Here is a 26,584-nt window from a genome sequence, read left to right as displayed (position 1 = left end):
ATGGGGTCGGAAAGTTTTTCCACACCAAACTGGGTAAAAATATATCTTAATTGTCTAAAATATCACTGTGTGATGTACTAATTAGATTTATCTGAGCTAAAGGGCCCAAAACAGGAAAAACGGCTCCTGGACCAAACAACATGGAGTACATGGAGGTCTACCTTTATTTGGCTGTAGTGCATTGAAAGCAATGCAGTGTAAAAATGTTGTGCCAGGAGATAATTACATTTACTGCACAAACCTCCGAGCACCCTTTTAGTTACTGCGGCCCACAATTGGTTTATTGAGTGAACTGGAATATTTTCCCCCAAATTAACTAATTAAGGATATAGAGCTAACAAAATATTAAAAATAAACCACTTCAGTGCTGCACTGTGTGCACAGCGGATTGCAAATGCACTTTTTTAATAATTATTTTTGAAAAGCATCATCTTTTATAAAGATCTTTGTGCCTTTTAATCTAATCAAACAGTGCCCTCCTATGGCTTAATTGGGTAATCTACATTTTAATGCTCACAACGCCACCAAACCCCTGCTGGTAATTGAATATCTACTTGTTCTCCGGCTCAGTGAGTGACATTGATGAAGCACAGAGGGTGAGAGTTCGTTGCCACAACACCATTACAGTTAGAGAACAGCGGCAGGCGTGGAGGTAATGATCGGACTGCCAGCTCAGCTGCACTGTGGAGAAAAACAGATCTGAGACGAAGGAGAGCTGCAGCGAGAAACACAGAACAAAGATGCTGATGTGCTGTTCTGATCTCCAAGCGTTTGCTTCTCTGTTTATCTCATGAGGATGATTTGGAGCCAGAGCAGGACGAGGGAAACAACAAAGATGTTGAACTGACAGAAAAGAAGGAAAACAAGCAGGGAAGAAAAAAATAGCAGAGAAGTGTTGAGGGAGGACAAAAGTTTTCAGAGGGCTGGTAGGGAGCGATTACTGAGAAATATCTAAACTTATTCCTTCATTACAGGGTGTAAAGCCAGAGGCTAGACTGAGGTCCATACGGTCTCATTGAATTATTGATCACCGTAGCCCAGCACGGATACACACACACACACACACACACACACACACACACACACACACACACACACACACACACACACACACACACACACACACACACACACACACACACACACACACACACACACACACACACACACACACACACACACACACACACACTCTGCTACATCAAGGCTTTGTTTTTGTCTGCAGGAGTGTGTATTTGTGTGTTTGCAAGCTGCAGGAGTGTTTCGACGAGTGGAAGCTAGGTATGGGTGTATGTGCGTGATACTTGTTTTTATAGGCTTGCTTCTTTAAATGTAAAAGGTATCATCAGTCCTTCTCTATAGCCCAAAATGTTTATACCCGTTCTGAATGGCCACACTAAAGGGCAGTGAGAATAGCCTGCTGTCATCACTGTCAATAGTTGCAGAAAGTGAAGGTGGATTGGTGGTGTAGGTAAGTTAGGGATGCAGCCTCCTCTGAGTCCATCGTCACTGAGACGTGAGAGGACGGGGTTTCAGGCAATCCAACAAGTTTTAGACAAACTTCTTTTTAAGCATACTTAGCCCAGTAGTGATGGCCTAAAGGTTAGAGAAACGAGCTTGTACGCCAGTTCAATCCCCCGGACCTGCAGGAACAATCTGGGTTTTATTGCCACTACTGAGGTGCCCCTGAGCAAGGCCCTTAATCCCAACTGCTCCAGTGGAGCTGCTGAGTGGCCAGCAGGTCAGACTGTGGTTTTGCTGAAAAACTTCCAGGTGTGAATGTGCAGCTGTGTGAGTGTGATGAGAGCAGACCAGGAAAAGTGAGCATTGCTCTCAGTGAGACTGCCCCCTGAATAAATAAAGGCCAAGGTGTACACATGTAGATGTGATGCTATGATGATGAAGAGGATGGTGATCAGCCTACATTCTAGTTACTGCACAGCAATACTGTAGCTACCTAGCTAGGGCAGAATGTTGTGCATATATTTTCAGATGATTTTACAAAAATACACCACTTCACAGTATGAATATAGTATGAACAGGTTACTGCCTACAAAAATAAACGTAAATTGCCAAAATAAAATAGTTAAATCTAACTACTATTTTAACAGTCCATGTCTTATTTTCCCAGGTGGAATTTTTTTCGGATCATTTCATGAAAAAGGTTTTTCTTCTTAAATAGCAAAATGTTACAAATGTGTGTTTAACATGCATATATTATCTTTGAAAGGACCTTGAGGCCATTATTCCCCAAACTTGGAAGAAAGTTAACTTTTAAGGGTAGCAATATGACAACATTAGTATATAGTTGAAATAAAAAATGTGTGTACTTTTACAATTCTCAGCACGCAAGGTTGTCGTTCAAGTGATGGACATTTCCATTATTTAAACTCAAGGTTTTTCAGGGTTCAAGGTTGCATGCAAACCCAGATTTTTTTATCCTATCGGGAGCCGGATTTCTGGACTCTGTATTCGCAACGTAGCGTGGTATATTCTGGCATTTCTGGTATCTGTATGTTTGCAGGCACTTAAATATGTGTGAAAGTTCCTCGTATATATTTGAGGCTGTTGCTCCCTGCAGACAAACTCCTCGCTGGCTGTCTGATAGAGATGTCAGACACATCAAACAGCTCCTCCACCGCATGATCAGAGAGGAACGAGGGAGGGAGGTTAAAAATGAATGGACAAATGAACAGAAATCAGAAAGACGGAGAGGGGAGAGGAGAAGGGGAGAGAGGGAGAGAGAGAGAGAGAGAGAGAGAGAGAGAGAGAGAGAGAAGGAGACACAAGTTTGAATTGATGAAGAGTGGAGGGGGTGGAGGGTTGGAATCTGGTGTGAGTGTACAGCTCCAAAAACACAGAGAGAGAGAGAGATAAAGGGAATGATAGAGTGGCCTCTGAAAAGCAGAATAAGATGTCTGGAGTGGGGGAAAAAATGAATGAGGAGAAAAAGTGTCAAAACAAAGAGAAATGTGCTCCAGCAGCAGCCCCTGCAGGTCAAACACTGAACTGAACGTGTGTGATCAATCTGTTGGAGGCTTTGTTCACACTGCCCTTTAAAAGTGGGAAAGTTCAGCTGTTTCACTTGCTTTAGTTTATTGATATGTTTACAGCAGGGTGAAAAAGATTGTAATCAAGGATCTCCTTATAAATATAAAGAAGTGGGCAATAAATCAATAATATATGGATCAGGTTTGGAGAAGCAAGAACTGCGGCTGCATGTACAAACAAAAATTATGCATGTATCAGTTTCCACTCAAGAACTGGAATAAAATCAGGACACGTAAGGATGGGAGCATGGTATGCACACTGACTGACTGGAGGAACTGCTGATCTAATATTAAATTGACGTTGTGGCCGTAAAGAAGCAAGCTGAAATATTGTTTCTCACAGTACCAGGGTATAAAAAACAACAATAATTAAAAACAGTAATTAACCCATAGATTAATCAAAAAAGAATCTGAAAAAAAAGGAAAATTTGTTCAGGTTGTTGGCGAATATTACTGACTACCTGTGTTTTTTGCAGTTTACACAGCAGTCTGAACAAAAGACAGTAACAAGCAAATGTATAAACCCAGTTTTGATTCAGTTATCACACTTTAGTGTGATTAGTTGTATTATTCTTATTCACTATAGAGGCATTATTTCATTATCTTTTTCTCTAATGTTCAGCCGCCAATTATGGTAATTTAATGTTGTAATGTGAAAAACGATATCATGTGTGAAAAGTCCCAAAACTGCACATGCCTATATATATTTATATCCATTCACATGTTAAATGCTTTTTTACATTTGATAAACCAAATGTGCATTTTTCGAAATTCATCCCACATGTAAGTAGTGCCAAATGTCACGTTAGATTGATGTTTTCACATATCTTCAACATTCCACCTGTAAAATGTCCAAAACCACATGTGGTCATTTCATGTAATATGGTGTTTCATAAAATGCAGACGCCTTACAAATCTGATGAAAGAATGCACATGAATATATCTATGTTTTGAATATTTAGTCATGCACCGGCACAGCACCTGGCCCCAGGAGTGTAAACACAGCCGGGACATCGGGCACATCTGTATTCAGTACAGGTATCCAAGAGCGAGCCTCTGTTTGTGTGTATGTGTATGTGTGTGTGTGTGTGTGTGTGTGTGTGTGTGTGTGTGTGTGTGTGTGTGTGTGTGTGTGTGTGTGTGTGTGTGTGTGTGTGTGTGTGTGTGTGTGTGTGTGTGTGTGCCTCTCTCTCCCCGGGCGTTACATGGACGCGCTGTGAGGACGGGATCTTTTATCTTGGCTGACGTCCCAATCAATCAGGCGGACACTGATGGAGACCCAGGGTGCCCACACACTCCTCACACACACACTCCTCAAACGCACACACACGCGCACACATACACACAAACATCTGGAGCTCTTAACCCTTTCCTATATGTCCTTTGTTGAACAGCAGCCTCTTTGTTCACAGAGTCAAGAAGAAGGTCTTTGTCAGGTCCTGATTGTGTGTTTGTGATCCAACCTTTAACACACCCACACACAAATACACACACGCACACACATACCTACACTCCTATATCACCAACAGTGGACTATCACGCTACTCCAACCAAGTGTGGACCTCGGGGGGAATCCAGGTAAAATCCTAAGCAATGTCCTTTGTTAAACCTGCAGGGGGGAAGAAATAATGTAAACAGCTCACAAAGGTCACATCAGATGAACAACAAACAACATTGTTTAGTCATAAAATGGTCTGAATGTGATGGTTTTAAAGAGGTCACCTCATCTGCACTGTCTCAACATGCGGGGTCATGGGTGGAAAACAGTTCATTATTTGTAAAAATGAGAAAAATTAAGAACATATTTGCTACTGCATGTCTTTCTTTTAATTTCATTTCTTTGTTTCACATTGAGGTATGTTTCATTTTCTTTTATTTCCAACAATACAACCCCTTTAGTCCTACTTACGACCATTGGATGGAAGATGTATTTGAAATTGGTTTTTTTCTGAAAAGTTACAAAATAAATATTTTATTTCCCACGAGATATTTTGACCCGAAATACGAATTTTCCATCTGAAAGGAGAACACCAAGTAAATTAAGAATTGCAACAGCCATATGTTAGTTCCATGTCTTAGGAAGGTCCAATCAACAATTTTGAAAATGAGCTACTCTCTCTCAAAGTCACAAACCAGAGAAATAAGTTGTGATGACATTAAGTATAAAATGTGAAGCTGCTCCGTAGAAAATTAAAGGGAGACAGATTTTGTTGTTTTCTTTTTATACCCAAGTGAGCTTTATTCTATTGTAGTGTTCTCAGTTCAAAACAGAAAATGAAACTCATCTACCATACCATTCCCCTGGGTCCTTTTAGTGTCATCTATAACAAGTCTTAAACAGCTTTATTGTTAAGAATCTGATTATTTGTTGTTTATTTAATTAATTAGCAGCTTTTAAAAAAGTATAATTGACCATGTGCCCAAGACCATTGCAGGTAAATATCCCCCTTATAATGGAGGTATTTAAAGGAGATGCCTTCAAATGCACACACTACCACATTTATTAAAAAAAGCTGTAGTTTTTTTTATAGGTGGTTACAATTAATTATTGTTTAACTCACAAAGGGTTCAAAGTCTGATACCAAGTTCTGTTTTTTGGAATGAGGAACATGTTTTACGATTTTGAGAAGGATAATGAGGAATTGGATTGGATTGAATCACAGAATTACTTTGACACTTTAAGACTCAAAGGTAACGAAACAAGAGTCTCGGAAAGTAGGTGAATAAAGAGCAGTCAGAGGGAGACCAGGTAGGAACATGATGGAGGTTAAGTGCAGAAATGTACTGACAGAAAATGTAAGATGACGCCAACAATAACTGGCTCTGTCGTGGAAGGACCTCTCTTTGCCTCCGCTACTTTTTGCAAAGAAGAAACTTTGACCTCCTGTCGTTCTTTTCAAACAGATTTATAGATTTGAACAGAAACGGCCGCTCTTCCTCCACAACAATCCTTCTTTGTTCCTCCCCACAATGGCAGCTATTTCATGTGCTATTAGTCTCATAGGCATCATCATGTCGGGTGCGGCGGGATGGACGTTACAGTAGCCATACATCAGCCACAACAGGCCTCATTAAGTACCTGGCACCTGCTACCTACAGAGACCAATTAGAACATTGGGAGTAATGGGATGTCTCTCCGCCAGGATCCGGCCAATCACAAGCCAGATTTAATCACTTCAGTCCGCTCATTAATGATGATGAGGGTGAGGAAGCTGAGGCTGAAGTAACTTTGTTCTTTGTTCTCTTGTGGTGCTGATAATGAATGGGCAAGCTGGGGGAGGTTTGGTTTCAAAAGGAGTCCAAGAAAATTAAAGGATGTAACTTTTACAAAATAGAGAAAAACATGGACGCTGCAGCTGTAGCCTTGTTTTTGTTTTAAACAATTGTTTAGAACAACCATTAAATGTGATGCTCTTGTCTTGTCAGGTGTCGCAACAGTAACGGAAGCAGTGCTCACGAATATTTAACTCAGGTTGATTAATTGAGACACAAACTGTTTCCACTAATTGTTGAAATAATTCCATGTTTTATGCTAAGCTAGGCTAACCACATCCTAAATCCATTGCACATTTCCAATTTTTTAAAGTATTTATTTGAAGCTCTTCAGCTCCAACTTGTCACATCAAAATGTCAAATTTTCATGAAAAACTAGCTGCATGATAATGTTGTTTATTTTATTTTATTATTTCACTTTTCTAACCTGGCCAGTGGACAGACAAGAGACTGTAAACTCACAAAAGAGTATGGACTTCAAGTTGGAGTGGAAAACATGAAAATCAATTTAACACACACACACACACACACACACACACACACACACGCACACACACACACGCGATTTGATGGTTTCGTGGGTTCTTGGGTCAAGGATCCCCTTAGACCCCACATATTTTGGACAATTGATGTCAGGTAGCAGTCATTCAAAAGTTTAAGGCACTTCAGCATCTTGATGGCTTCAGCTGTCTTGTTTGACCGATGGCAAGAGGCCTGGCCCTCACAGGCCAAGTCCATATATTTGGATCTTGTTTCCTCCATTTACATTCCCACCGTCCGCCCTTCTCCCTCCATCGTAGCTTTCTCCCCCTCTCTCCCCTCCCTCCGCTGCAGCCTGGAATGAATTTGCCCGGTCATGTAGAGCCATGTCAGCGCGAGGCGAAGCTGGCAATTCATCACCCTGTACTGCCTGCCTGTCACTGCTCCTCCGCGCTCTTTTCTTGTGTGTTTGTGTGTGTGTGTGTGTGTGTGTATGTGTAGGACGGCTGTTCGCCTGCTGTCAGAGCTCCTCACCACCACCATGTGTACCCCCGTCCCCTCAGGACCTCCAGTAAAGACTGAGAGAGGCCCTTCGCTCTCCTCCTCCTCCGCTCTGACAGCTCCCTGCGAACGCCTGGATGGATGGAAGGAATCAGGACAGGGAAGTAGGGTGAGGTAGAAGGGGGGGGGAAAGGGACCCAATTATCCCAGAATGCAGAGGTAGGTGGTGTTTGAATCAGGCGGTGTGACCCCTGACCTCAGAAGTCCATTGGCGGGAGACCGAGGTGCTTTAGCAAGAAGCTGCAGTAGCGGCCAGGAAAGCTAATGGAGCTCCATTTTACCGTCTCTTCTTTGAGGCGTGGCGTTCCTGCGGCGCTGCACAGATAAGCCATTACGCCCCATAAATGCACCGCAAGCCCCACTGAAGCTGTCTCTCAAGACCATTAAGATGCCAGAAATCTCCCGCAGAGACAGACACACGGCGGACACACATCCAGCAGCCGAGCGGCTCATTTGAAGCCCCATTAGGGAGCCCGGCGCTGCAAAACCACAGCTTAACTGACTGGATGAAGCCACTTTACTGATAGCACGCAGAAGTGCAAGCAAAATGAGTTTACAGATAATTTACTACCACTTTTCTGCTCACGCTCTCGGACACCGGGACGTGATGAGAACAAATGACTGAGAATCAAATGCACGGCATGAACCAGGAGAGAGGGGGGGCAATTTAACACCACATTTATTAGATGAAGGAACTGAAGAGAGTGAGGCATTACTGTCCCCCCCCCCCCCAGTGTACACTGTAAAAAAAAAAAGAACAGGAAAAAGGACACATCAAGTTATTTCAGTCTGAGACTAAGACCTAAAACCCATTTCCTTAAATACCAATACTAACAGTATCTTTCCATTTAGCTATTCATTTTACACGTCTTGATTTTTTTAGACTCCAGTGTTGTAGTCAAGACCACCTAAAGAGAGAATAAGTTAAGACCAATACCAAGGCAGGGCAAGACTGAGTCAAGACCAAGAGTATAATAGCTCAAGTCCCACACTGACTCAGTTATGAAAAAAGTTAATAAAAAATAAAATAAATGTATATACTTTAATCACCATCGCTGGATAATTTATAAAAAAACACCAGAGACTGTTGTTTTTGGAACCATTGTTTTGGTTAGAATATAGTTTGCTACGGGAAAAAATATATTTTGTGTTTAAAAAAATGTAACATGTAATCGAAGCATTCTTGTACACTAAGAATCTATTCTATCATATAATACTCTTTATTTCAGCTGCTGGATGTGATTTAAAAGAGGTCAAAACAACATCAACTACATAATGCAAATGTTAAGGAAACACAGTTCGATTGTAGATATAACATATGTTCAACTTGTTTGTTAGGCCTCAAGGATACATAACAATTTATTTTGGGGAGACTGGGTTAACACAAAAAACACAGGGTTTCTTTAAACTCGGACACATGTTTCACACAGTCAGGGTACAGTAGCCAAAATGTGCCAATGTGGTGTTGTTACTGGGAAGTAGCACAGTAGTGAAGCCTGAAGTGCATCAAGACACTGTTGTTGTACGTTTCCCTGCCAACTAGTTATCAATTCACAGACTCGTCTTTACTGCCCAAAATTTTGCCTTGACCCTTTTGAACATTTATTTGGGACGCTGAGTTGATATGGTGAAGACAACATTGCTATATCATCAGAAGACAAAGAGCTTACCACAGTTTCCATTACTTGCAGGATAAACATGTGGTTGATGAGGATGCTGCATCAGGACCAGGTGTTGAGTGAGATGACTGATTTTACCTAGGTGAGGCTCAGAGGGAGATACAAACATACAAGAGGGAACCTCGGGCATTGGGTTTAAAATATGACAAAATTACTTATTTTGCACTGTTTGTGTCTGACTTCTTTATAGCAATGCAATTAACATGGAGAGTCAATCTGACTGATAACGGTTGTTGTCATGAAAACAAAGACTACAGATAGAGATGACTTGATAAGACAGAGATGCTTTTGCAGTGTAGCAGCAGCCCGAGTCGTGGTTTAAACCCGGAGCCACGTCAATGGTTCAATGGCAGAAATCGCTCTCTTAAAAATGCTGCCCTAATGTTAAAAGCATGATGTGCCACATAAAGGAGAGTGAAAAATAGAAATAGAATATATATACACATCATAAAACACAATCAAGACACTGCAAAAACCAAAGGGTACATAAAAAAAACTTTATTATTGTTGTAAGGTAAGATTGACAACAACATGCTTTTACCACAATAAAAAATAAAAAGATATTGCACTGGTTTTACTCTAGCAATGTTTTTTTCTCTCTCTTAACGTCTTTCTCAAGCTTCCTCCTCCTCGTCATCATCACTCTTTAAAGACAAACACTAAACACTGCCCTTGTCTGCAAGAGTCAAGTCCATGAGAATCGCTTCGACCCCGTCAGACAGATACGAGACTTAACGGACTGCACATCGAAAACATCGCTGAATCTCATGTAATGTGGTTCACAACATGTGTGTGTGTGTGTGTGTGTTAGTGGTAATAAGGCTTCACCTCGTCCTACTCAAAGTCACGTTTGTCACATATGTGCCTCACCATTTGATATCTGGTAGCGGGCCGGGACAGAGTCTTCTGCACAGCTCTTAAATGCTCGAAATCCTGATTTGGTTCATGCTCAAACTAAGTAAGTTTTAACTTTCAGTTTGGAGAGTTTGCCGCTGTAGTATTAGATAAAAGATAATACATCTACAAGGAATGATTTGTCTGCACAGTTTCGTTATATTCTGAGCTTTTTATGAAATGTGACCCTGGTATTGAGTATTATTTGTTGTCATGTGCTTGGAGCTGGAATCAAATGATCAGGTGACATTTATGATCTTCAGTACTTATTCATCGATCAGATGTTTTCTAAATTGGATTAGAGATAATACGGATGCTTGTGTTTCACAATGGTTTACATTTGACAACTTTCGCCACTTGGTTGAATGTTGTTTTTTTTAAAATATTTTTTAAAGTGAAGAATCAAAATTGCCAGTGGGCGTCTGTACCAAAATGTGGGTATTGTATTGGAACAAACGTTTCTCATGACCAACAAGCTTAGCTAAAACTGGTGACACAATTCCACAGACATGCTCTGAAATCCTGACTTTCAATTTGACTTCTCAGCTGGCTACTGAACTTCCGTAACTATGTATCTGGTTTGTGGGTCTCTGCCAGAGAGCAGCAGAGGTGCATGATGGGTAAACACATGCTGGAGGTCGAACAAACTGCTAACAGAGTTACTGCTGAACCAGCCAGACCGAGAAGGAGGAGCCGGAGGGAGCATGGCTAGTGTTTTCGTTGGCTAACCTGACCCTGGATATGTTTTTGTGTGCATTTGTGTGTGTGTGTGTGTGTGTGTGTGTGTGTGTGTGTGTGTGTGTGTGTGCGGTCAACAGGCTCAGGGCTTGAGATTAATGACTCCACCAGGGAACCTGACACTTGCTTCACTTTCCAGCAGATGGCTGGACCATCATCTTTACACACGGGAGAAGGTGTGTAGGGTAGTGTGTGTGTGTGTGTGTGTGTGTGTGTGTGTGTGTGTGTGTGTTGTGTGTGTATGTTGGTATGTATTTATGTGTGTGGGTGAGTTTGTAATGTCAGTGGAGACGGTGAAACTGGCACCGCTACATTAGATGGCACAAGTATTGATCTGTATATGTGTGTGTGTGTGTGTGTGTGTGTGTGTGTGAGGCAGCGGTCCATGTAGCACTAATAGCAGCCAGCTGAGAGCAGATGGACTGATGTGTGTGTGTGCGCATGATTACACACAAACACAGTCAGGTTCCAATTACATACAGAAAATCACAACCGCAGCTGCAGTCGACGGCGGCTCTTAATCAGAACGCAAAACAGAACTTCTGACAGCCTGAAGAGATTAAAGAGTCGATCACGACTCCAACTGAAAGATTTTTAGTGACAAAACTATTGAGCGAGAACCAAATTTCAGGACTTAACAAAGCCGCCTGTAATTAATTAGTCAGGATTATAGAGAGAGGACAAATCATGAAGCAGCAAGCGAATAATGTGGTATTGATATTGGATTGGTTGATATACTACATCAAACAGTATTTGTTTCTTTTGATAAGTATCCATTAAAACTATGTAATGGAGACCGTTTCTATATTACCTAACCTTTCCTGTATCTGTAAATAAACACCCAACACATACAGTGATACTGATATATCTGTGATGAGCTCAAATTCAGATGATAATACTGGCCCTTTGAAAGTTTTAGCTCCAGATAAGAACACAAACCTGATTTTGGGTGCCAACAGTTAGACATTTGAGTACAAAGTATCTTTATCTATACACTTGCTGGTGTTACTTAGGTGTAATTTAGCAGGAAAACAATTAATTTCTAGGTTGAACTGTCAAAACTGAAGCAAGATCCTTTGAAGATAGTGAAAAAAGGACACCATTTCAATGAATCCACTACAGACACAAGATACATAAACCTTTTTGTCCGCGGTGAAATCAAAACAGGCCATCAAACTCAAATCTGACTTCAATTGCCAATTTTTGGGCTAAAACCTTGTAAATGCTCACAGTTCGGTCTTCGCTTGCTCTAAAACTTCTTCAGTGCTCACATATCTGTCCGTGCTCGTTCTCTAATTTGACCTGCAGACCGATTTCTGCTCCGTCAAATCTCATTTTCCTGGTGAAACCACGCTAAGAGGCAAGAAGCTTGTGTTGTGTCTGCGAGTCACATCCAACGTGGTCGGTTATTCGACAAAACTATTCAAGTCTGACGCCACCAAAGACGGATTAGTCTTTGCATACTGCAGATAGGTGGGAGTCGCTTCCTCCCTACGAGTCTCACTGCTCTGATCTGTTCCACAGACACACCTGTTAACACACTTTTGAACTGCTGTGAAACGACGTGCACAAGAGCGGAGATGATTTTGACATATGTGCGCTGAATCTTCCTCCTTTCCGCACGTCCTCCGTCACAGGTGACCTCTTGGTCACACAGCTAAATATTATTAACACACCACATTTATGATCAGGAGTCACCTAAACACGTCGTTGGTAATTATCATAGCCTGTCAGAGGAGGTTTGATTGCTACAGGCAACAAGTTCCATTGACGAAACAAAAAAACAAAACAACAACACATAGAAATATAAAACAAGAACATGTAAACATATTACAGAGATTGCCACAGTCTGTGTTGACGTCAGTTTAACAGTGTCCTTTAAACTGAGCCTGAAAGCTCTTAGTTAAACTGAAATCGGTGAACACGCCAGCCCAGTAAAGACACAGAACACTAAAGGAGGTTACGTTCATCTAACACTCATGAGAGGGACATCCTGCTTTTCAGAAAATGTTCAAATGTGGACTCACACCAGGGTTGGGCTCGGTGCACATCCACTAAAAGGTGATTTTCTTAAAAATGTCAAACAAACCAAATGAAACAAACAACATTTTTTTTTCTTTCTTTCAAATATACAGTAGGAATCGGAGAAGAGTCCAGGATGACACAGAAGAAATGAAAGGTGGTATATCCAACAAAACAAAACAAAACAACAAAATTATGAGGATTTGATTTTAACAGGCTAACTGCACTTTAGTTCTTAACTAGCGACGCAGTGGCAGAACTGAGCTCCAACAAACAGCAGTCGGCGGTCAAACATCTGGACCAGCTTTCCTTTTAGTGATTTTTTTTGTCTTTTTCATTCAACAAATGAGATAAAAGATTTGTGCGAAGCCCGACACAGACAGAGCTCGGCCACATACACAGGTAGCAGGGTGTCCTGAACAAAGTTAATCCTAAAAACACACACACACACACACACACACACACACACACACACACACACACACACACACACACACACACACACACACACACACACACACACACACACACACACACACAGAGTATAAAACAGATGCACAACAGAACTTTAAATATTCTTATATATATATATGTATATACACACATTACCATGCACATACCAACAAACACTCTCCCGGTCTCACACACACACACACACACACACACACACACACACACACACACACACACACACACACACACACACACACACACACACACACACACACACACACACACACACACACACACACACACACACACAAAGTGAAGTTTGATGACTTTACAGGATCAGAGGCCAAAAACACAGCAAGTTGGTCCAGATACCAAAATTAAAACTACCGAAGCCCTCAGAGGCCGATGGAGCTAGAAATAAAAGGCAGTGGTCCAATAGAACAGTGTTTCTAAAACGATCTGAGCTTGCTCAGTTTGGATTCTTCAGCCCTGTTGTTGGTGAAGCTTTTGGAGGTGTGTGCAGGTGAACAATAAAATCTCCATATCCAATAAGCCTGGCTGCTAACTCTGCTGACAGTGGTATGAAAGTGAACCACAAGTATGACGACTTGTGCTAATGCTGATATGCTACGGTTGGGTTTTAATGAGGTTGAATTAGCTTGCAGAATATGATTACTTTCAAATCCCTAGTAGAATTCCTTAAATGTAGCTTTCAGCTAGCTACAGCTGATACACTATATTTACCAGCACACTGAAGCGAGTTTAGTCAGTGTTGAAGCTCAGCAAATCTTGGTATTTTCCAAACCGGAACCGGATCCCGTAATCTAAACCTACACCCTATTGAATCTTAGCTAACAAGTAAAATATTCCTACTTTCTAGTCAACCAGCTTTCCTAATGTTTAAAAAGCAGCTTCGATAGAATTGGATCAGATCTGAGAAAGTTTTGAAAAAAAACATATCTTCATTGTCATGGATAAGATACAGTAAGATCTGTGCTAGTTCGTAGAGCTGTATAGTTGCATTCAAAAACTAGGGGCGTGTACAGTGTCGCAGTACAATACACAACATACAGCTGGATGAGGAGTGAGGAAAGCCGTGCCGAGTTAAGGATTGAACTGCAGATTCAGTCGAAGTTTTGCGCCTGAGTGCAGACTTGATAAATCAGCACAAACAATAATCTAATCCAGCACTGACATTCAAAGGAATCTCTTCAAATCACCGAACCACATCTGGGATCTGAGCTCAGGGAATTCATCTCCCCTTCTGCAGGCCTGCAGCGTCAGATCAGCAGGGACTACGGCGAAGAGGAGAATTTAATTTGTCCCAGTTAGCTGGGTGCTGAGTGTACAATGACGGTGCAGATTTAGTCCTATTAAAAACACTGTAATGCGTTTACACAGATTGCTAAACATACGCTGCACTTTATTGCTGAGATACAATCTTCTTCTATACTGTTGGGCAAGGAGGGGGCGGGAGGAGAAGTGTGTGTTCAATAAGGCGTACCCCTGATCTGTTTGAGGAACATGCATGCGTGCAGGCTCTGCCAAACATCAAGGTGAAAGGTAATGAGGCAGCGCCAGCGGAATCGTGAGCGAGAAAGGTATGTGTAAAGTGTCTGGGTTTTATATTGGATGTGCACGGACCACTGAGCTCTTTATTTCTAGCCCCAAACATGTTTGCAGAAAGAGAAAAAAAATTAAACGCCAACCCCTCGCAGCATTTAGTCTGAAAGCAGGAACCAAATAGTCAGGACACCAAAATAACTCACATGAACATGAAGAGCACAGAACAGCTGGAATGGAACTAGGATTACCACATCTGTCTCTGCTTCTGAGAGCTCTCCTTCTCCCTCTGCGTCTCTCTCTACGCCTTTCTTTTACTTTGAAAGTCTCTGATTAGTGCCGAGTTACTACTATGTTTTCTTCCGAACATGCAGTTTTATGTGCGTTCTTAAACCGCAAGCCAGCACTAAGGTGATGTTATCTGTACATTTTGTTCTGGTACTTTGCTCTTTCGGTGCTACGTCTTCTTGCTGGTTGCTTTGTCTTGTTGCGCGGAGGTGGACACGGCGTTGGCAGTTGTCGTCTGGGGTTCGGACCTCTTGCGCTGTGGCTCAGATGCTGCAGTGGAGCAGGGGTGGGTGTTGAGGGCAGGCTTAGCGGCTGCTGCAACCGGCCGCTGTACAGACGCAGACGTAGCATTGTTCTCCCTGCATGCAGACCCTGAAGTGGGCCATTCTGGGACGTCTTTGCGGGACGACGGCGGCAGGGCTGCAAAGTCTTTCAGGGTAGAGGGTTTGGTCGAACTCAGTGAGGTGGTAGTTGAGGCAACTTGCTCAGTTTTCTGTCTTGTTTGGGACTCCAAAAGGTGAGGGGACTGAGCGGTTGGGAGCTGTTTAGAGGGAAATAATAGGGGGCCAGTTGGTGTGCCTTCTGGGATGCCACCTATGGATGGTTTCTGGTCCTTCTGGCTCTTGTCTGAGGCGGTGCTCAGTTTGACGGGACCCAGAACGCTCTTAGCTACTGTCGCAAGCTGGGACACAACTTTCTCCACAGCACTCTCGAGGGCCGGAACCGGGGAGCTGGAACTGGAGCTGGAGCCAGAAGTGGACAAAGGAGACGCACTTAGACTCACAACGGCCGCAGCACAGAGTCTCCGGTTGTCGGCCTCCTTCTTCTCCTTGGGGATGCCAGGAGAGGAGCAGGAGGCGCGGGGCGACTCTTGGCTGTCAGGAGTTCGGCAGTCTGCAGCTTTGGAGTCTGTGCTATTTGTGTTGGTTCTGGAGTCGGTAGTATTTGTGGTGATCGTGGGGGAGGCGACTGTGGTTCTAGGGCTGTCCAGGGTGTGGTTCTCTGCCCTGGGCTCTGATGGCGCAGACTTCCCCACGATACTCTTTGAGTCGGGTGGAGGAGCTGGCTTGAGGAAAGTCTCCTTGCTGACTGAGATGAATGCACTGCCTGGAGTGGAGAAGGGTAGGGGGCCCTGAGTGGGTTTTGTGGTACCTCTCGGTTCTAGAACCTTCCTCTCTTGTTTTGCACTGTCTTCTGTAGATGAAGCAGACCTTGCATATTTTACTCCCAGAGGGGAGGTGCTCTGATCAGGCTTTGTTTCTGCAACAGAAGGTAGGGTGTGCGAGGGAGTGGGCCTGCCTATCTGGGTGGGCCCTGTGTGGGTGAAGGTGGCATGAGGGGTGCAGGGGGAGAGGCAGAGGGAGGGCAGGGTGCCTCCGGGGCCCGTTCTCACAGTGGTGGGCCTCAGCAGTGGAGGAGTGGTATAAGTCGCGCCCCTGCGTCCGTCCTGGCTGTCCTCCGAGCCCTCATCCGTCTCGTCCTCGGATGAATCGACCTCGTGGATGGCGTCTTGCTTCTGTAGCGACTCCCTCCGCTCGGCTCTGTCCTGCCGGATGGCGGACAGTTTGTCCTTCAGCTTGCTCTTACCGGGGGCCAGGCCCAGCGAGCCGGACACGGTGCCGAGGGCGCCGTCCCCTTCCTGACGCCCTAACTTCCTGGATGAGGAGGAGTGTTTCTGTAGGCTGCCCGTCTCCACGCTGCGTCCAGCCGAGGACAGCAGACCCTCGCTGGCTGACTCCTGAAGGTTAGTGAAGGAATAAGACACATTCAGAATAGCTTGTTTGAAAACCTGTAGTAAAACACTTTAAATGTCTTTGTCCTGTTCATGTATTGTTTCCAAATGAAACTACTTATGCAGTCAGGTTTCCCATTGCAATGCCTCTACTTGTAAATTTGAGAACCACTGCTTTAACATCATATTAAATTCGATCTTTAACTGCTGAATCTTTTCATAAGACCTTGTAAAGACACTTTAATGGAATCAAATTATTGTCAACTTGTTTTCTGCGTGATGAACTCATACCTGAAGGCTCTGTAGGCTCGGCTCTCTCTGCAGAATCTCCTTCTTAAACTCAGAATGCGAGATGTCCAGACTGTGTTTACGGCTCCCCACAGTCGTTCCCTGCGCTGCCACCCCAGAGGGAGATGAGGGCGGGTTGGAGAGTGAGGAGGCCAGTTTCTCAGCGGACTGCACCCTCTTGAGGAGTGGAGACCGTGGAGGCTCTGCACTCTTAGGCCTGGATATCTGCCTCACCAGGGGTGGGGAGGAGTGGAGCTTCACGGGAAACGACTGACCCACCGCAGACTGAGCCAGAGCGTGGCCGGGCAGAGGGGAGGGTGAGCGCTGTGGGGAGGAGCTCTGAGGGGTGGGGGAAGGGGTGCGAGCCAGAGGGGAGAGGGGGATGTTGCCGGCAGACTTGCGTCGGGGGGAGCGGTACTGGCGCTGGAGCTTCGGGGCGAGGCCGTGCAGGGAGCTGGGCCTGATGTGGCCGGAGCTCGCCGGGGAGTTTGGTACACTGGAGCTGGGAGAGCTGCTCTGAGATGAATTTCCACCAACTGACGGGTACAGAAGAAGAACATAATATATTGATAACATATTTAATATCATCGTGTGTAAATATCTACATATGTTATATGTGTATATACATATTCTTTTTCTTTTTTGGGTATATATTCAATCAGTATTTCAGTCATTTTACGTGTACCAGTTATTCATCATAAATGAAAGATAAAACGTATCATAGAGCTTAAAACTGGATCGAAATCTAAAGTGCATTCAACTAGTTATGAGTCCCAAAAGGTGACATAGCTTTGTTTGTACACATGAAACGTTTTATGGCATAATTAAAGCCATTTGCTGCTTTATTTCTCGGTTGTTAACTGCAGTAAACTGAATTTCTTTGGGTTTCGGACCAAAAAAAAAATCCCTTTTTATGGACCACAATCATTAACAATTTATAAGAAAGGCCATTTACTGTTTAATCAATAACCAGAAAAAAATGATTGGAGCCCTTCTCTTTATCTTTATAAGTACACTAATGTAGACATTTTCTATTCTTTGGTTAAGATTTGTGTAGAAGAAGAAACTGAAAAAAGAAAGAAAGACTTGAGGAGGAATAAATGCAGAATTTCATCTTCATTCAAACTTTCAAATATAATACTGATCTGTGAGACGGCACCCCTGATGTCCACGGAATACATGTTAACAAGTTATTATTGCAGTACAGGTGAGTGTTTTTCTCTCACCTGAGTGGGCGGAGTCTGGTGTGGACCTGTAGCCCTGCGTCGGGCTCCGTGGTGACAGATTGTGTGTGGGCGAGCCGGGGCCGCTCTCCCCAGAGGAGAGAGAGCGGTTCAGAGAGGACAAACTGCGACTGGTGTGGAGGAGAGACGCCTGCTTGGTGATCTTCCTGAACAGAGACGTCCTCTTCTTACTGCTAAAAACAAAACACACAACATTTCACTCGAGGAAGCCCCACGTTAAATACAGACGAGTGATGTTTGATACAACACAGGTGTGTGCCCCACCTGTCCTGTCCCTCCTTGGTCTTGGTCTTCTTGTTTCGTCTCGCCATCTTGGACTTGCTGTTGGTTTTTCGGGCGGGGCCCACCTTGATGGTTGTGTTCTCAAACGGGGTGGCTGAGATGGAGACTTTGGCACCACTCTGAGGGAGGACAGACAGAACATTACAGATGTTAATGTATATGTTCAGTTTCACTTTAATCAGCTATTGGTTCAAATTTATATTAAAGCTACTACTACTACTTTAACTTTGTGTAGATTTTGGTGGTCCCTGTGGACCAGATTCCCTTTAGAAAACCTCTCATTTTACTGCAGCAGGGTTTGAGACTGCCCTGCTGAGTTCTGGTTCTGGTTGTCCCCTGCCTCCTATCCCTCCAGCCGACACCACTCTGTTTGCTTGTGTATGTAGGTCATATAGAGGTAATCGTATTAAATCGAGACTGTTTCATGACCAGTTAAAAGGTCCTCACAGTAACTTTATTAATATTTGTTTTATGTTTAATGTGTTACACTATAATTCACGTCATTTGTCCTGAGGTTACAATACTTTTGGCAGGAGTGGAAACAGTTCATGACAGCTATTTTGTACGTCACCAATGTATGTATATTTTACATTATAAACAATATTGAAGGATGAATTCACATTAGTTTTCATAATTAGCATTTGGTAACAGAATACGGAAATGATTGCATTGAGTCTGTTTATCAGTACAAGAAGGGATTTTTTTCTGAAACCAAACCAAAGAGTAGAATGAAATGTACTTTGTGTCTATGTGTTTGTACCTTCAGAATGAGCTCCACCACCTCTGTGTGAACCAGACCGTGAACCGGCTCTCCGTTGACTTGGGTGATCAGGTCTCCCTCCCTCAGCCCCGAATCGTGGGCCGGACCACCCTCCTCCACATGCTGAGGGCGAGCAGAGAGAGGTGGTCAGATAACAGATAGAAAGAAAGATGCAGAGAGAGAGAGAGAGAAAAAAGGAGAGAAACAGGAAAATGGAAGGAATGGAAATGTATTTAAGACCTAAGGGCTGAGCCTGTTCTTCTGGTGTTTACTGCCATCTTCTGTCAACAACAAGAATCCCAATACACTGCACCCACTCTGACTAGTCATTCTGAATCACATATACACTGCACCTGATATCTGAACTCCTTGTTTTAATACATTAAGTACATTCTGTTTAAAAAAAGTATCTTCCTGTCATCTCTCTACTGATGAAAAAAGATGTTTGTTTGAGTATTTTTTGTCAGCATTGTTTTTTCTCTGCGGGACTCACCCAGACCATGTGGTGTACAGTGTAGATGTCAGAGTCTCCCATGTACACTCGGATGGCCCTCAGGGTGAAGCCATACTTCTTGCCCGCTCTGTGGATCACGATGGCGGGCTTGACGCTTGTCACGGCAGGGGAAAGGTCGCGGCTCGGAGAGGAGTCCCGCGACGACGGATTGGACGACAGTGAGTGGGGCGACATCGGGCTGGCCAATGGAGAGGCTCCGTGGTGGTCTAACAACGGACAGACAATGGACATCTGCATCATGCAATTGCTACAATCGCAGATTACATTTATTTGTCAGGCCAGATCAATTATTATCCAGAGATTCTTTAATTGTCTTTTGGTCCATTTTTTTCCTTTCGGTTTTGTACTATTATTCTATTCTTCTACACTCAAATACTCAAATAATTCAATTTTATATTTTGGCAAGAAAATCACATCTAATCAGCACATCAAAGCCAAAAGATTTGTGCATAGAACTCAAGACCTTTAATTCTGGAAAAATACATTAAATCCTGGTGTTCAGCATTCAGCAGCAGTACCCCATCCCTCATGCTCCCAGCCTGACACACTGACCTGCAGGGATCATCAGTGATAGTGTGGTGGCAGACGCCGACTTGATGACCTTGTTGAGCGGTCTGGAGCTTGGCGTCGCCGTGTGTTTGTCTCCATCCCCAGACAGCAGCCGATGGCGAGCCCGGCGAGCTGCCAGGTCGCTGATGGCTCTTGGAGTGGACGGAGAGTCGCTGTCTGCTGCACCTTTAGCAGCTGCACTGGCACCGCCGTTTACTCTGGGACCACGGTCAGTCACGTCGCCTGAACCACCCTCTGCAGGATGAGAGGAAGGTGAGAGAGGAAGCTCAGATAGCATGTCCATCAAATACGATAAAATGGGGTTAAAATAGAGTTTAGAGAATTAATCATGGTGGTTGCAGATATTACATTTTTTGGGGGAAAATCCTGCAGAAAGTGTCAGATGATTTCTCTCTGAATTTGAATTGACAGGCAAAGAAGTTTCCCAGTTTCACAATTTCTAGGTCAGAATATTCAGGATCAGTGTAAAATAGAAAGAAAATCTGCAAAATAAACTGTAATTCAAATACAAATTCGAGAAATATTAATCACTTATGTTAATAAGTATTTGCTACATCTGCTGTTCATAGATTTTATTTTTGGTCAACCAGCCTGTTTTCATCCACTGATTGAAAAGTGAAAACCACATCTACAGCTTTCTCTTGTCTTGCTCAAGAATCCTTGTGCCTCCACAGTGTGTGTTTGTACTGACGTGTGAGCGTGGCCTTGCTCAGTGGACTGCAGGTGGAGCCCGGTGTGGTGGGGGACTCATCCAGCCTCAGTTCTCTCTCCACTGGGAGCTCTGGGATGGCGAGGGGCAGCTCCTCACACCGCGGGCCCCTCACTGCACTCGGACCCAACAGGTTGGGACTCTTACGACTTCCAGCTGCACCCGAGAGACCAACAACACAGATCCAGGATTTGTGTTACAGGTCATTGGATATTTTTTTTGCCAACAACCATTTATGAATGTATTGGTAACTAATTGAAGGAGGTCCCCTGCCTTTATCCAACTAAACATTTGTACATTTTGGGAGTTAAAGGCCCTGATATAAGAAACTTTTTTCATACAACAACTTTCTTTTATTCTCTCCTCTATTTCTAGGCCACTGAAGGTCAGTTTGCTCCTGACAGCTACAGTAGTGACCACAGGCCGTCACAGTATCCTTCCTGCGTTTTACCTTGACCTCCCTCTTCCTCTGAGGAGATGGCGAAGCGGGGCATCTCGATGATGGCTGAACAGCAGCGTCTCCGGACGGTCAGTGGTGGGCTGGAGTCGCTCTCTGTGTGGGACGACTCCGAGACAGACAGACGCTTCCGCAGGCTGGGGGGGCGTAAAGTTGGAGAGGAGATGAAAAACAGGTATATGTCTAAAACACAGCGTGCCAACTCAAAACACAGCAGTTATTTGACTAACCATGGGTCAAAGTGACTAAAAGCATACTTTAAAACATAGAGGAGGATTTAAACACAGCCTCTCGTTGTTGCTTTTTTAAGTGTCCAAGGTATAAAAGCCATAATGGACTCTGCAGGTGTTCCGGAAAATAAAAACTCCTATATGGCTACGGGAGAACAAAACTACCTAATTCAATCTTTTTGTATCCCAGCTTGTTTCTTGTATGAATCAATAAACAACTGCAGGTAATATTTGCAATAACTACACAAGTGTATAGTTAAAAGAACAGCAGGTACAAGTTGCTGTGTGATTTAACATATGGAGGTGGAGAACTCACATCTCTGGAGATCCCACCAGCCAGGATCGATCTCTGGACTTGAGTCCGCTCAGGCTGTCGATGCGATCTCCTCCCTCCTCACTGAGGCTGCGTTTGGTGGGTGGAGGAGTCCTCTTCTCCTCGTGCAGAGACAGACGCTCCATACTGCTGTACACCTGCACACAACATGTCCGTTATGTCATTATGCCACTCTATGTCTTCACAGCTGCCCCTTTTTATGACCTGTGACTACATGTTTAGGACAAAAAAATGGACAATATGAAGACCCTTTTCAATCTATCTTTTAATCTAAACACTATTGGAGTGCACGTTAAAAAAACATGTCTGATCAGAAAGGGCTGAATGTTTGGCCTTTCTGTAGAACAGCTAAAAAAACAAACTTCACACTCGAGACTGCTCTCCCTTGGTTCCACAACAAAAAACTAAAATTGCTTGGTCCTGGGCCAATGAACATTTAACTTTAACGTTTTACAGATTATATAACAGATTAAGATATGTGTCTGTTGAACCATGTTTTTCTATAGCTCACATCTCAGGAGAACTAAGATTCAGAAACTAAACTTTTTTATAATAGGATCAGCGTCATCAGCGGAGTTTGAATGTTTGAGCTGTCTGGATGTATTAATTAGTGTGTACCTTGCTGAAACGAGGTGAGCAGGAGGAGAACTGTCGGATCTCCACATGTTCATCATCGTTGGTATCGTCCTCTTCCTCTGAATCTAGATGGTGGTACCGGTCAGAACGAGCTGAGAGAGACACACGCAGCGATTAGGGTTGTGTGTTGATTACGTTATGAGCACATGAGATTTGGACGAAGCAGTCGAGAGACATACTGTCAAAGTAGCTGGTGTCGTCCTCAGACTCCAGCTGGGGAATGAACTCGGCCTTCTGCCTCAGCAGGCTGTTCCAGTCCAGCTCTGTGAAGAACGAGTGCTGCTTCACCTCAAAGGCGCTTCCTGCGGAGATGAAGGAGAAGGGTGGAGAAAGAGGGGAGGGAGAAGTGAAGGAACAGAGAGAGAGGAGACAGATGAGAACCTTCAACGCCAGCTACCGTATCAGATTTGACCAGCTTTGGACCAAACACCCGGGGGGAGTGGGGTTGCACATTCATTTTGAAACTCTTGGTGTAAAATAGCAAACAAAAAAACGTCATATTCAAAGAGCAAACCAAGAGACAGCAGAACCCATCCTGCACAAAGAGAAAGACTGTTCATACTCTAACACACAAGGGCAAGGTGTGGAAAAGAGAATCAGGTTCATGGAAATACTTTTCAATAAGGTTTACTACATTCTTAGAAACCCTAGTGAGCATGTTTGTGTGTGTGTGTGTGTGTGTGTGTGTGTGTGTGTGTGTGTGTGTGTGTGTGTGTGTGTGTGTGTGTGTGTGTGTGTGTGTGTGTGTGTACCTGTGCCCAGTCTCTCCAGAGGATTCTGTCTCAGCAGTTTACAGATGAGGTCCTGAGCGTCTTGAGGCAGAGCTTCTTCCTCCTCCGGCCAGATGATCTCATCTAACACAAACACACAAACACAGTGTCAACACATGGCTCTTTGCAAATTTCCCCCGATTATCTTATCTTATCTTATCTTTGGTGTCTTCATCAGCGAGACAATGAATAAGAAATGATTCAGTGGAACGCTAGTTCTTCAACTTTTTTTCAGCCCTACTTGGAAGAAGTACTTTATGTATGAACGACAGTCCGATGCAATTAATGTTATCTGAAGCACTGAGTCTGTGTTACTGGCGTGTGTTGTGGTCATAAATAATAACTCTGTTTCACAAAAAAAAAAAAGAACTTCAAGCTAAATATTGAGTAGACCGTATCTGAACATCATTTGTAAATAACTGTCTGAACTCGGCTCGACACTTCGGGCATCCACACTTTGATTTGTAACACAGGTGGGAGCCTACTCAGCCTAGGAAAGTACACTTACTATCCTGGAATACACTTCAGCGCACAAAATATCTGTTGGTTTTGGCCATTATACTGGCTTCACATCGATGACGTTATACTATTCAAGTGTCTTGAGATGGAAAAAATCTTTTAAAATAGAGCCTGGCCAAAATGTCAGTCCAAGAAAGAAAGAACACCCTTAACAACATCATTCCTCTTGAAAAATGTCTTGAATGTGATGCCTCGATGCCAGATATTAAGGCATCATCCTGGTCTGACAGGATAAGAAAAAATAAGTCAGTAGTAAACAATCAGACAAGTTGGCAAAAAGCCAATGGTTCATCTAGAATGATCCTAGAAGTATTTCCTCCATCACTGGCTCCCAGTACCCGCTATGTTCATTTCACAAATCTCACAGGCTTTTATCTTATAAAACACATCATCCAGCTACATCCTGTAGACAGATAGAAAAATACATTCAAGGCACATGGATGCCCCCAGTTCTTTATCACCACGGTGCATCAATATGGAGCAACGGACTCATAAAAGAGACATGCAGAGATCAATACAGGTTTATGATCATTGACTTGCCCTTTCATCAAAGGGAATTCAAAAAAGGAGGAGAAATCACAATTGATTTCATCCCTTGTAAGTCAAGGCTGTGCTTCTCTGCTGTAGAGTAACATATCTATCTGTCTGTTTCTGAGGATGTTATCAAGTCAGCCTGGAAGCCCTCAGGCTCCAACATAAAACATTCACAGTGAAGCACAGACATACTGTAACAACATCTCCATTTGAGAACAGGAACTACACAACTTCAATTATTGAGAATTTGATCATGTGATGATTATAAGAATGCATTTACTTTTGCCCAATACTTTTAACTAACTTTTCTGCACACATTAATTTAAAGTTCGGAAAAACACCAGTGATGAAGACAATTCATTCTTGTAAGAAAAAAAAATCCTCTATGGCTTAATGATGGATGGAGTTTTTTAAATGAACGGTTCGCTGCAATCTAACCCCACTGTGTGTAAATGTATATTCACTTTTAAACACAGTGGCAGTAATTGTAATGGGCAGCTCGTTGAATCTTAAATGGTTTCAATCAGAGGTTTCCAACATTTTGTGCTTATGACCCCTTAAATTGAACCTCTACTGGAGATCTTAAACAAGTGATTTCCCTTAAATGTCTTTTCGACTTACAAAAAAAAAAGAAAAAAAAAAAAAGGCTAACAAAGATGACAGAAAAATCTAAATTTGTCAAGTGACGATATGCTTTGTGATTTTTTAGGTCCCATTAGTCCGTCAGGAAACGATGGTTTAAGTTATTAGCGCTTTCTGTAATAGTGGTGAGCTGTTCTGGCTGACAAGCTAACTGCTACAAATAATGTATTTAGACCAATAGACTGGCACTGACTACATTTGCTTCTTTGATGAAGCAGTTTATACTTATTTTGATGGTGCAAAACAAAGTCTCACAATTTTTTTATTTTATGAATTTTTCCGCTGTTATAAATTCAGGTTGTGACCGGACCCTGATATCTTGTGTGGGGGCTGTAAAGTGGATTCCAGCTGCTCAACAATAATGCTAGTGCGTAAAATGGTATGTAAACTGATTTGCAATAACAGCCAAAGCTGCAAACATATCATCTGTATTGTAGGAAAGCAGAATTTGTTGTTAAATCGCAGTTATAGTCTGTCAGAACGGTGACTCACCACTGATGACCTGACCAAACAGCTCCTCTGGTGTGTCTCCGAAGAAAGGAGCACAGCCCACCAGGAACTCGTACAGGATGACTCCCATGGCCCACCAGTCCACCGGCTTCCCGTAGCCCTGACGCAGGATCACCTCTGGGGCGATGTACTCTGGAGTGCCGCACACCTGGAGAGGCATCAGCACACAGGAAATCAGCTTGGGACGCGGAAGAGGCAGTCGTAAGAACTAAAATATTTACACGATCTTGTAATTTTTCTGCAAAAACAAAAAGTGGACCTATAAGAATGCTTACCAATTTTACAAATCCTATCAGGGGGCAAAAACTTAGAGGTGCTTTTAACTTTCTGGCAAGTTAACTGCACAGGCTAGTGGCTAAAAGAAATGCCTATGGACATTTTATCATTATCAGTAACTTCATCTCTTTAATAAGCTGCAATTTTGCAGTTTTAAATATCATCCCATTTATTGCAAAATTACACAAACCTTTTTTTGAAAAGCTGTTGCAATGTTCATCATTTTGTGCCACAATTACCACACAAAAATTGTTAAGATATTAGCTAGTACCTGTTTATCGAGGAACTCTCTGGTGTCCTTCTCTATGTGTCCTTCATACAGGTTTGTGGTCAAACTCATCAAACCGATCTTTGAGAGACCGAAGTCTGTCAGCTTAATGTGTCCCATGGAGGTGATGAGAAGACTGCAGGAGAGAATATGAAAGGTTTGGTCATAAATATGGCTGTGTCTTAGAAGAACTTTACTTTAAAATAATGCACAACTGATTTATCCTCTACAAGACTAGAAAGGAACTATAAAAGTACAATTTTATTTACCATTACAACACCAAAACTCTGTGTTTATATGTTATCCAA

At 43.1% G+C, this 26,584-nt stretch overlaps 1 protein-coding gene across 1 annotated transcript in view; it reads right to left on the bottom strand.

Moving 5' to 3' along the window:
- Window positions 1-13,431: 13,431 nt before the first annotated feature.
- Window positions 13,432-26,584, bottom strand: part of mast2 (microtubule associated serine/threonine kinase 2) — a 159,561-nt gene continuing 146,408 nt past the window's right edge. The window contains exons 18-32 of the mRNA XM_054602133.1: window positions 26,280-26,412; window positions 25,715-25,880; window positions 23,510-23,611; window positions 22,937-23,059; window positions 22,740-22,849; window positions 22,104-22,258; window positions 21,552-21,694; window positions 21,083-21,256; window positions 20,374-20,625; window positions 19,801-20,027; window positions 19,308-19,430; window positions 18,530-18,666; window positions 18,248-18,435; window positions 17,025-17,557; window positions 13,432-16,739 (exon numbers count right to left, since the gene is read on the bottom strand). Coding sequence (XP_054458108.1) covers window positions 15,171-16,739; window positions 17,025-17,557; window positions 18,248-18,435; window positions 18,530-18,666; window positions 19,308-19,430; window positions 19,801-20,027; window positions 20,374-20,625; window positions 21,083-21,256; window positions 21,552-21,694; window positions 22,104-22,258; window positions 22,740-22,849; window positions 22,937-23,059; window positions 23,510-23,611; window positions 25,715-25,880; window positions 26,280-26,412 — 4,135 coding nt within the window. The 3' untranslated portion in view covers window positions 13,432-15,170. The remainder of the gene's footprint in view (window positions 16,740-17,024; window positions 17,558-18,247; window positions 18,436-18,529; window positions 18,667-19,307; window positions 19,431-19,800; window positions 20,028-20,373; window positions 20,626-21,082; window positions 21,257-21,551; window positions 21,695-22,103; window positions 22,259-22,739; window positions 22,850-22,936; window positions 23,060-23,509; window positions 23,612-25,714; window positions 25,881-26,279; window positions 26,413-26,584) is intronic.

Source organism: Anoplopoma fimbria, chromosome 8 (assembly GCF_027596085.1).
Source record: "Anoplopoma fimbria isolate UVic2021 breed Golden Eagle Sablefish chromosome 8, Afim_UVic_2022, whole genome shotgun sequence".
Taxonomy (NCBI): domain Eukaryota; kingdom Metazoa; phylum Chordata; class Actinopteri; order Perciformes; family Anoplopomatidae; genus Anoplopoma; species Anoplopoma fimbria.
The sequence above is the reverse complement of the archived record's forward strand: the minus strand, read 5'-3'. Positions and strand labels throughout refer to the sequence as shown.